The sequence below is a fragment of the Aquarana catesbeiana genome, linkage group LG07 (genome assembly GCF_042186555.1).
Source record: "Aquarana catesbeiana isolate 2022-GZ linkage group LG07, ASM4218655v1, whole genome shotgun sequence".
Taxonomy (NCBI): domain Eukaryota; kingdom Metazoa; phylum Chordata; class Amphibia; order Anura; family Ranidae; genus Aquarana; species Aquarana catesbeiana.
Window position 1 is genome coordinate 97,272,122 of NC_133330.1, and position 12,532 is coordinate 97,284,653.

The 12,532-nt window shown below is 42.2% G+C and overlaps 1 protein-coding gene across 1 annotated transcript in view; it reads right to left on the minus strand.

The window, feature by feature from the left end:
- ACO2 (aconitase 2) overlaps positions 1-12,532 on the minus strand; it is a 60,171-nt gene that overhangs the window by 36,888 nt on the left and 10,751 nt on the right. The window contains exons 3-5 of the mRNA XM_073592519.1: positions 11,239-11,497; positions 9,822-9,914; positions 5,112-5,270 (exon numbers count right to left, since the gene is read on the minus strand). Coding sequence (XP_073448620.1) covers positions 5,112-5,270; positions 9,822-9,914; positions 11,239-11,497 — 511 coding nt within the window. The remainder of the gene's footprint in view (positions 1-5,111; positions 5,271-9,821; positions 9,915-11,238; positions 11,498-12,532) is intronic.

Below are 12,532 nucleotides of genomic sequence, written 5' to 3' on the forward strand. Positions count from 1 at the left end.
TGCAAATACTAAAACTCATGAGTATAATTGCATGTTGTTTCAAGAATATATTTTGTGAGGCAACAAACATCGAAACCAGGGATATGCAATTAGCGGACCTCCAGCTGTTGCAAAACTACAAGTCCCATCATGCTCTGCCTCTGGGTGTCATGCTTGTGGCTGTCAGTCTTGCTATGCCTCATGGGACTTTTAGTTCTGCAACAGCTGGAGGTCCATTATTTGCATATCCCTGATCTAAACAGTGAAGAGAAGGTGCAGTAATATTCCGTAACCACACCCAACTTGTTAGGTATCCATTATATGGATCAAATCACTGTTTCTAATACACTTCAAGCAGCATGGTGGCACAGCTTTTTCAGCATAAAGTGTATTAGTTTGCAGGTAGGCCTACACGCTTTCGATAGGTTCAACAAGCCTATAATACTTGGGTGTACTGTTCCTGCATGAGCAAAGGCAAACTAATGGCTGCTTCAAACCTACCATTTTAACCTGAATGTTCATAGATATAGGTCTGTTATACAGGAGGAATACACCTCTTAGGTTAGCATTTCATCCTCTAGGACAGTGGTTCTCAACCTGGGGGTCGGGACCCCCTCGGGGGTCGAATGACGATTTGCCAGGGGTCACCAAAACCTGGGCTGTTCCTGAAGCCCGCGCCACTCTCCCAGCCTTTTCGCGGCTGCCCAGCAGGGCTGTCTCTGGAGCCTGTGGCCGCCCAGCTGGGCTGTTCCTGGAGCTAGCAGCCGCCCAGCCTCTTCGTAGCCACCCTTTCAGTTAACAGCATGGGTGGGGGGCAGAGACTAGAGGTCAGCTGACTGGTGAGGAACGTGAAGTGGGAGAGGCTGGAGGAGACCCTATCTCCTGATTTCGGCATAGATGTCATTGCTGCGAGACACTACAGAGCTGGAGACACAATGAAGCCAGAGACAAAGTGAGTAACACTACCTATGATTAGAGTTGCCATTAAAAGTCCCCACTACAGTTCTCAGATCAGCAGATGACCTTGATCAAAAGCACCTAAGTTGGCTGATCAGAACTCCCCTCAGCACTGCCACTGATTCGACCCCCCACCAGAACTGCCACTCATCCCATTCCCCCCACCAAGAAATAAAAATAGAGAATGCATGGAAGGGATAGGGAAAGAGGGGGAGGAACAAAGAAAAAGGGAGAGAAAGAATAAGAGAAAGAACAAGAAATTAGGATAGAGAGATAAAAGAGAAAAAAAGGAGAACAAAGAGTGGTATTTCCTAAAATGTACCATAAGAGGTTTCAATACTGTACGAGTGGAAGGGACTTGAGGAGCACTAAATGTCCGTGGGTTAGGGGCGCAAATTACTTGTCTTGCCTTGGGTGCTGACAAGCCACGCTATGAAAATAATTTTACTGTTAGGGGTCCTCACAACTTGGGAAATTTTATCAAGGGGTCACGGCATTAGAAAGGTTGAGAACCACTGTTCTAGGAAGTATTTCAGCGGTTCTGAAAAATTGCAGTAGACTAGCAAGAAGTCATACTAACACAAGACTGCCCATTCAGGATTTGTAAACCCATATAAAAACAGCAGATATCTGTCCTATGGGCAGGATACTTTCTTTTCAGGTTCCTTTCTGGCACCTGTAGGGAAAGACACTGGAGCTAAAAAAAGGTAGGGTATTTGGGAAGGGATGTCCTAGAGAAGTTAGCCTCCCATTTAGAATTTACGCATTTCTCTGAATGCTACCATGGTACACAGCAGTTATCCAACATCTATAAAAATGTTTTGACTGAACAACTGCTTTGTCCCTGAAGCTTGGAGTAAGCTTGCCTATTAACCGCTTCAGCCCCAGATCATTTGGCTGGCCAAAGACAAGAGCACTTTTTGTGATTCGGCACTGCGTCGCTTTAACTGACAATTGCGCGGTCGTGCGACGTGGCTCCCAAACAAAATCGACGTCCTTTTTTCCCCACAAATAGAGCTTTCTTTTGGTGGTATTTGATCACCTCTGTGGTTTTTATTCTTTGCGCTCTAAACATAAAAAAGGGCGACAATTTTGAAAAAAAACTAATTTTTTCCTTTTGCTATAATAAATGTCCCCCCCAAAAAAATATATTAAAAAAAAACACATTTTTTTTCCCTCTGCTTAGGCCAATACGTATGCTACATATTATTGGGAAAAAAAAAAAAACAAAAAAAAAAAAAAACGACACATAGAGCTGAGGCTGTGGATTAGAAATGCTGCTCTAAGCAGTGAGGCAGAATTTGTCCTCATAGTGGGATACAGGCGCATTCTGATCATATGTAAAAGTTTGGTCACATCCCTTCAGGTGAGAATACATCTGGTGGAGGTCATAAAACCAGACTCATTCCATAAGAGCACAGCTTGTGGGAGCCATTTGGAAGTCACTTAAAGAGACAGACAGTCTCTGGCGTTATTCATTTTTTGGACTATAATTTAGGATTTTTTGATTGCACTTTTCACATCAAGTATGTTTTGATCACATCTTTGTGTGTAGCATAGACAGTTTCTCATGAATTGGAGCATATAGTGATCTTATTTAGATATTGCCGTTTAATCAAATATTGAAAAAGAATTCTGATAAAAACAGGATTTCCCAGTGTGCCACATCCCATAGAGAGCAGAAAAGGAAAACCCTTGAGGGTGGGACTTTAAAAGGCACTACCAAAAAACAAACAATGAAACGTATAAAAAAAAAAAAATAAGTTTATTAAAGCAAAAATAAACAAAAATACTGAACATGGTCATGAATACTGAAGAATCAAGGTAAACAATATCCTATACCCGTCCCATTTCAGAGCTGATTGTCATCTCTTTCATCAGGGGTTAAGGATGCATGATATAGAATATATATCTCATCTCTCTCTATATCCATATATAATCTCTATCTATTTCTATATCTACACATACATGAAAAATCCATATTCACATTTAAAAACATTGTCACATGGGGTCCCCGGCAGCCATGCCTGCATTGTAGCTGCTTGCAAACAGACATCTACGATGGAAGTGCCTCAGTATAAACAAATGCAAAAAGATGAAATAATGAAGGGACTGCACCCCACTCCCAAAGAAAGGAGGGGGTTTGGGGTTGTTGAGAGGGTCCCTGAAGGGAAAAAGCCACAGACACCGAGGCCTGAAGAGGAAGTCCTGACACATAAGGTCACAATCCAGGCCACAGTGTCAGGGCCTAAGGGGGCTGGAATACTGGAGATGTGCTGAGAGACTTAAATCTAAGATGGGCATCACCAGCTCATCCTCTCAGTGGCCACATCTCCAGTACCCCAACCCTCTCAGGCCCTGACGTTGTGGCCTGGATGTGTCAAGACTTCCTCTTCAGACCTCGGTGTCCGTGGCTTTTTCCCTTCAGGGACCCTCTCCACAACACCGAACCCCCTCCTTTCCTTGGGGGTGGGTTATACTAAGGCACTTCTATCGTAGAGGTCTATTTGCAAGCAGCTACAATGTAGGCACGGCTGCTGGGGACCCTATGTGACAATGTTTTTAAATGTGAACATGGAATTTTTAGGAGTATATACAACTGAACTAGATACTACATACATCCTGTTAACCTCTGATGAGATGATAATCAGCTCTGAAACACATCTGGTATAGGATATTGTATACCTTGATTCTCCAGTATTAATGACCATTTTCAGTATTTTGTTTATATTTTCTCTTTAAAGGCACTACCAAAAAACAATGAAATGTATAAAAAAATATATTAAAGTCCCACCCTCTGGGGTTTTCCTTCTTTTCTTTGTCTTTAATCAAATATTGCTATTTTTTCAGGTTATAATTTTATACTTTTATAATTTCTCACATTTATACAGTGGTGAAGCACAGAACATAATCAGTTGTAATTACTTTAACATGTATGGGAGCGTTTATTGTGCAGGCGAGTCATAGTTCTGTTATTTATTTTGTGTTTATATTGAGACTACTAGACCTTGATAATATAAAGATCTATACAAAGTGCTTATGTGGTGAAATACTGATGTAGTACAACAATCAAAATTCTCCACAAACAAATAGTGTCCAATGAAGTTAGTCCATCCAGTGTCCAAACAAAAAAATAAAAAAAGAGTTTTAAGTATTATATTTATTTGATTTTTTGTTTGGATACTGGATGGACAGATATTATTGGACATGCATACACATACATTTTTTTTTTTTCATAAACAAACATCTATAACTTTGTAGGAAAATGTAGGGATGTGTAAGACAATCCAGTATACTATATGCAAAAATAATAACGACAATATAAATGCAAAGTGAAATCCAATGTGACTGTGCCCAACACCAGTTGTATAAAAAGTGCTTCTAGATGCATGCATCTTCTGAAAGCTTCACCACAGGCGCTCAGAGGATAAATGGCAATTGACTAAAGGTGTTAGACCCCAAAGTTATAGATGTTCATTTATGATTGCCTACGGGGAAGCGCCATCACCTTTACACCACAAATATATTTTTTTTCAGTTGTCAAGTGGTATATCACTTAAAGAGACAGCTAATCACCTTTTGATGTCATATATAAAAGGCACCATCACTTGTTTGTCATTTATAGATGTTGGTTTGATACTTGATTTGGAGTGTTTATGGAGAATTTGATTGTTGTAATGCATCAGAATTTAAAACACATCACCAGTTTGTATAGATTTTTATATCAAGGTGAAGCACTGCATTGAGGATTGTGATTAAATGAATCACCCATGCTCCTCTCCCTTGCTGGCTGACAGGAGAAATTACATGACTGGATCAGCCCGAGAATAAGTATTCAGAGTTCTAGAATAGGCATTAGGAGAGGGGAAAGGAGCATTTTTAAGATTAGCTAGGTTTATCCTGGAATTCTACTTTGACTTGATCAGGTGGTAGTAGCAATCTCCTGGTTGGTTGTCGTGTTAAAGTGATAGAAAAAAAAAAAAAAAAAAGAGAATAAAAGAAATCCTGGATTTTTGTATAGTTTTGCAATACAAAAGCATTTGACTATTATTGCTACAGCAATACAATGATTACTACATAACAGTTGGGAGTGTATCATATATAAACACTAATAAAAATATTTAGTTATTGGGGAAGAAAAAAAAAAAAAAAGTTATCAGGTGTAAACAACTTACATTAGGACATTTGAGTTCCCAGGGAATTCCAGCCATGACATCCACAGCATCAGCACCTCCAACACCGATGCAGATGCCCCCTAGGCCTCCTCCATTTGGAGTATGAGAGTCTGTACCAATCAGGAGGACTCCAGGATAGGCATAATTTTCCAAGATAATCTAACAAAGAGAAAAAATAAAGCTGATTTAAGCCAAAAAAAAAAAAAAAAAAAAAAAAAAAAGAGGAGGAGGAGGAAGAAAAGTTGTTGACCAAGTCAGAGCTTCAATTGTATTTTTAAGATCCCTAGAATTTGAGTGGAATTCCACTTTATATCTAAGCCTAAATCTATTCCCACCCCCATTCTAAGACTATCCTATCTACCCAGTAAAAGAAAAGATGTCTAGATTTACCTATTCTAAAGCCATTTCGATCACATAATCAGGTTCCAGTGACAATGGCTGCCGAGCCTGGTAGATTAAGTCACCCATAGGCTTACTAAGGGGCAGCCCTGGTTGGTTCTCTACACTGAAGCCAATAGCTGCTCCATAGTAAGCCTCAGGGTAACTTCATCGCTCAGGCTCTGCAGCCTTTGTCGCTGCCTCTCCTCTACACTGAAGTCGGACCCGATCATGTGACTGGACCTGAGTGGCTTCAGAATGGTAAAGTATAGACATCTTTTCTTTTATAGGGTAGATAGAATAGTGCTAAAAAGGGGGGTGGGAGTAGATTTAGGCTTAGTTAGAATTTGACTTGAATTCCACTTTAAAAGATATTAAGAACACATAAGGGAGGTGGGGCACACTTGCATTTAGCCATTTGTAAGAACTCCACTGCTCCTTTTAAGTGTCCAAGTTTTTATCTACAGACTTTACAGTTATTTCCAGTTGGCAGAACAAGTATCTGGCAAAGCAAACATGAACAAAGCCAGAGTGGGTCACATGTTCTGTGATCAAGGATGTGATATGCCTGAAAGCGTTGGTGGATGGATCAGATCCTTGACAGCTGCACTCTGCTTTACACAATCTTCCATTGCCAGTCATTGTGGTCCAGCCCAAGAATGCATACAGGCTTGTACAGTACACCACCTGTGACTCGTTATTTTTATGCATTCTATGCATGAAGATAAGAATGCCTTCTGTGTGCAGCAGCCCCTCTCAGCACCCCCAATACCTACCCGAGCCCAGTCTCGATCCAGCGATGTCTGAGTGCATCGGCTGTCTGGGACTCTTCCTTCTAATTGGCTAAGACACAGCAGTGGCACCACTGGCTCCTGCTGCTGTCAGTCAGTTAGCCAATGAGGAGAGGGGGGCAGGGCTGAACTGCGGCTCCGCGCCTAAATGGTTAGGCGGAGCTGCGGCTTGGCTCGGGTGCCCCCATAGCAAGCTGCTTGCTGTGGGGGCACTCAACAGGAGGGAGGGGCTAGGAGCACCAAAGAGGGACCCGAGAAGAGGAAGATCTGGGCTGCTGTGTGTAAAATCAACTGCATAGGGCTGGGAAATAAGTTTTTTTTTTCCTATACAAATAACAAAAACATTTTTCAATCACCAATCTAAACCTCAACTAAGTAACTTTGTAACATGAGCTGGGTGTTTTAGATGCCGCATTGGTTTATGGGCTGCTGTAAGTTGTAAACCTTGGACTTGAAATATGAACAAAGCATATCCCTCTATAGGGTGTGCTTGTCTAAATTAAGAGCACCAAGTGATGACACCGCGGGAAAAAAATAAATAAATAACAGGGGAAGGAGCTCCAGCAGATTGACAGCCTGAGCTCTGTTCCCTTTAATAAGCTCTCAGCTTTCCTCGCTGAGGTCTGCAGAGTGTATTTTCAGAACTCGCATATAACCTTTATAAATTCTAGGACTAAGACTAGGACACAAGATTCTTAGCACAGTGCTGCATTAACAATACTTTGCCTGCCGGGGGGGGGGGGGGAGATGGGTTAAAGCGGGAGTCCGGCGACCAATTTTTTTTTTTTTAGGTCATTGAGACACTTTGCTAACCCCAAAATAATACTTACAGTTTGGGTGTAATATTTCTGCCTCTGTTTTCGTACTGAGGAATAACTTAGAAAATGGGATGCTGGCTGTTTCCATCTTGCTTGTGGGCATGTGAAGCCCACAAGCATTGATTTCCTGGATGCGTTGAATGCTGTTCATTCACAGCTTGTTCACACGCATGATCATTGTTTCTGCACTGAATCTTGGGAAGCCTGACACTAAGCTCCCAGGAGACAGTGTGGCGCCGGGGAAAGGCAATAAACACGCCTACTCCCATGGGAGGAGAGACAGAAAGTGCCATAATAAAGTACAATATAAAGGTAATTACAGCGATAAACATTTTTGTGTGGCATTTGAACATCTATGCAATTAACTGAAGGGGGTAAGATTAAGTTAAAAATTTGAGTGGAACCCCGCTTTAAGGACCTGGAAAGGCTGAGGGGACTTTACAGGACATGTGACCAGCTCTAACTTAGCAACAACCCAAATCAAGGCCGTAGTAACCAGGCCATTTCATTCACAGTAAGGTATGTATAAAAAAAAACAAACAAAAAACACTTAGGCTCGGTTCACACATGGGCGGCACGACTTGCAGGTCGCCTCAGCGAGGCGACCTGCAAACGACTGCGGGGCGACTTGCGAGACGACTTCTGCATAGAAGTCTATGCAAGTCGCCCCAAGTCGCCCCCAAAGTAATACAGGAACCTTTTTCTAAGTCGGAGCGACTTGCGTCGCTCCAATTAGAACGGTTCCATAGCACAGAACGGGAGGCGACTTGTCAGGCGACTAGGTCGCCTGACAAGTCGCCCCAGTGTGAACCGAGCCTTAGTACATTGAAGGCGGGGATTGTGTGCAGTGTGGAGGAAGCAGTGCACAGGCTATGTGAGCCTTCAGATAGTTGCTACCACACTACTGGTGACTGGGGTGCACCATTAATTTAAAAAAAAAATTTTGTTCTAAATAAAAGGGCACAGGCACAATATAGTAAATGGGAAAGGTTTTAGTTGCATATTGTGACACTAAGACACAATCAGAAACTTTTCAGGATGATCACATAAATAAAATGTTTAAAAATTTACCATTTACTGTTGCTGCCCTTGCTATATCGATTTGTTATGCCTTGTTGGCAATAGCACTGTAGTTTTTGTCACATGCTCACACTAACTTTAGGAGTGTCAGAGGCTCTCTGTAGAAGTTCTGAAGTCACACCAAAGGTCACTCCAATAGCTGAAGCTGTGTGGGAAACAGACTGCACATTATCAATTACAGCACCAAGTTCAGAAGACCAAGACAGGCAGAGAAAAAAAACCCTCAGCCTGTTCACTGCTGTCACTCTCGGAGCACTGGAGGCTTCACAGGAAGCAGCTGAAAACCTAGGAGGTCTCAGCCAGAACAAGCTCCCCGCACAGAGGAGTTTATTAGTGACTGTTAGCACTTTCTTTAAACTCTGTGTTCATGGAGCAGCTCCCTATTGCGTAGACCTGAAAGAGCTCCCATGTGTGAAGCGCCATCAGCCCAGATGCAATCTGGAAGGAAACTAAGACTCCATACACATTAGATTTTCTGCAGACAAAAATCTGCTAAAAATCTAATAGTGTCTAGGGACCAAAACCCTCGTACACACAATCGGATTGTTGTCCAACAGAGCGTCAGACTTTTGTCCGAAGGGCGTGTGCCGGGAACTTGTCTCGCATATAAAAGCGGCACACAAATGTCGGCCAACAAACACAAATGTAGTGATGTACGATGTGAAATTTCAGGTCTTGAGCGCCACCCTTTGGGCACCTTCTGCTAATTTCGTGTTTGGTGAGCATCGATTCTGAGCATGCGTGTTTGTACTTTCAACTTATGTGACAGACTTGTGTACACACGATACGAAAATCTGACAACAGACCGTTGTCCGTCGAAAATTTACTTGCCTGCCATCCATTTGTTGGCAGAAAGTTGGACAATTATTGTCTGATGGAGCGCACTAATGGTCGGATGTTATGCAAACAGTCTGTCATCACACGATTCCCTGCCGAAAATCCGATCGTGTGTACGAGGCTTTAAAATTGCGGAGGTCTTTTGTATGGTTGTCGCCATTTACTGACCTTCCTAGTTGTGTACTTTGTAGAGATCAGTTGTCTTAAGGACCTATAGGGTTACCCTAATTTTTACTTGTACATAATTCCACACCTGAATAGTGCATTGTAGTCCTTTCTTCAAGGAGCTTGTATTGGTGGGCTTAGACCAGTACTTCCCCACACACCCTTTTTGTTTTTATAAATAAAAGCCCACAAAGCAACCTTGGCCCTTTAAACCTAGACTTGCGTCTTAATCCAATGTAAGTTCTTACTCAATAGCTTACCATTTCTGAAACCTAAACAATGTTTGAGCACCAACTCCTTATAACAGTTCTCCAACAAACCTGGTAATCTGTTAAGTTCTAAAAAGCCCCCCCAAATCCAGGATTTCATACATCATTTAATTTCCAAAATGGGGAGACTCTCCACATCCGAGACTCTAAATGCAGCAATTTTACAATTACATTCCACTGAAAGCTCTCCTTAGCAGCCTAATTGTGTGTAGCCTCAAGGTGCAGCGCTTGCTGAAGCCTGGAGACAATACAAGTGGATAGAACACCTCTCATAACAGCCTACATATAGAGCATTTAGGGTGACAGCATCCAAGGTAAGTACATCGTAACCTGTCTTTGCCATTATGGACTACAGAAATAGTCTGGTCTCACCTGATGGATGATGCCTGATCCTGGTTTCCAAAAACCAACACCATACTTCCCTGCAGCAGTTGCCAAGAAATTATAGACCTCTTTGTTTACATCCTAAAAAGAAACACAAAAGAAGTTAATTTTTGATAGTGTTGGGGAAAGCTTGGAGCCCCTGTCATGTTTTAATGGACATTATGTCCTAATTAAATAGCCAGCTAGTACTTTGGAATCACAGTAGTATTGGGTCTATATGAGGCAGAGGCACCATTCGGCCTCTTCCACTAGGAGGGCCACTCAGGAACTCCGCCCTACACTAGCACCATACCATTTGTAACTTGTTTGAGCTTGTATGACTGCTCATCTTTTTAGCAATTTTGAAGCAAAATATGAATAGTAGTGTCATTTATGAGTTAAAGGTTGGGTCAGTTTAACTAGTTTTATGACCGAGCAAGTTTCAGTGCAACTTTTAAATCACAAACAAATCATGAGCATGGCTATGGCATACATGAGTAAACCTCTTTTTTTTTTTTTTTTTTTTTAGGGAAATCAAAAATAAAGAAACCAATCTTGGCCAGAGTAAGAACAGGGACGATGTTGGAAAAATGCATCGGGCTATCATACGACAAAAGCAAGAGATACTGCTCTATGGCTTCAGAGCTGGAAAAATAGCTCTCTATAACAGCCCTCAATTTCCAGTCACCTGCTCACATTTGGAAAGTGGAAATAAGCTGAGAGGGAGTGTGTGCGCCGCATCAGGAAAGAGGGGGCGCGAGGCGGGGTTGAATGGGAGCAGAGTCTCCTCCCAGCAATCGGCCAGGAAACTGGGGAAGGGAGAAGAAGAGGAGAGCCGGCCGGATCACACAGGAACTCCTTCTGTGACACAGCTTGGATCTGAAACTCCGACCCTGTCAAACAAAGTCCTGCCTCTTGGATCGGCCCCTATGATAGACAGCACACTAGTCCAATGCCGGGAAATTGAAGTAGTGGGACGACCATCAGAGGAGACGGTCCAGGAGGCAGGACTTTGACAGCGGCCAGCGTTTCAGATCCAAACTGTGTCACAACAGGAGATCCCCTCTCTGATCCAGCCGTTTCTCCTCAACTAATCCGTGGCTGCACTGATAGGCTTCATTGATGGGTGCTGATGGGGCAGCACTGATTAGCAGCAATATATATTTTTCTACCTCAATTCTGTATAAAACATTTAACAATGTAATTTCATGAGATAATTTATGAGGGTGCGCTTAGAGGCAGAATTAGGGCAAGGTAGGGCAACTGGTGGCGAGTAACTCATAAGGCTTGGCTAGCTAAGGACTTGAAATTTTGAGTCCTGCTCTACAAGACTAGAATATACACACCTCCAGATGACCACCTCATTATAAAAATTGAAGTAAACAAAATACACTTAGTTTAAGTGATTGCACTGCAAAACACATACCTTTGCTCTTTTAAGGTCCTGATCGCCACCAAGCTGGGCCTCAATCAAATGGTCACAATGGATAGTTGAAGGCACTGCCACTCTGGGCAATCCACTGCTAATGAATTGCAGCATTGCCATCTGGGCTGTGGCATCCTGCATAGCAACTCTATCAGGGCGTAGACGAAGGTAAGTCTTGCCTCGCACAATGTCTTGCTTTACCGGATCATCAAGATGACCATATACAATCTTCTCCGACAATGTCAGGGGCCGGTCCAAACTTAAATAAAAATCAGTGAATTTAGCTAAAACATCGTAAATAAGCATAATCTTACCAGCTATTAAAAAGAAAACCTAGGCAGTAGTTTTAGGCTCCATTCACACTAGCGCGTTTTTTGATGCATTTTGCATTTTGCAGAAATGCACGGGAATTTTTTAACATGGGTTCCTATGGAACATGTTCACATCAATGCCTTTTTGTTTCTCTGCATTTTTGGAAAGGGTCGGGGACTTTTTTTCATGCAAAAAGCAGCGTTTTGCATGTAATGGATTTCAATGGACAAGCATCAAAAACGCAAGTGCACCGTTTTTGCAGCGTTTTTGCCGTTTTTTTTTTTTTTTTTTTAATTTTTTTTTAGACTGTAAAAAAAAAAAAAAAAAAAACACAAAACGCAAATCGCGGCAAAATCGCGGCAAAAACGCTGCTCAAAAACGCTGCTCAAAAAAAAACCTCCAAAAACGCCCAAAAGCAACATGCATAGGTGTGAATCGAGCCTTAGGGATGTTTAGTTTTCACCTCTTCAGATGCCTGCACACATTTAAACCTACACAGCCTAAAATCCTTGAATTTTTGATCCTAAAATCCTGGAGTTAAGAGGATACAATCAAAGCTTTCATGCTCGATATATACACTGACCCCATCCTACAACATGTGCCTTTTATTGCCACATACTAGGCAGACTCAATGACCAAACAGGTGCAATCATTGAGAAGTGGCATAAAATTTCCTTTACAGAACATCCCATGAATCCCAGCTAGTGGGGTGCTACGCAATTAAAGTGAAAACAAACATGTTCACGTTTGAGATGCCTACAACCCAGGAGGAGACGACTTACTGGTTCTAAAAGCAACACACAGGTACACTAAGGTCTCAATTATACTTGCCAGGAGAAGAGGCAGGAGGTGGTAAAAACATGGCTGAGCTGTAATTTTTCCACCCCCTAACCACTCTCCCTTCAGCTACAGAGACAGCAGAAGGGGGTGTACATATGCCACTCTGCACTACAACAAAAATGTATCCCCAAGGTCCTGTCAG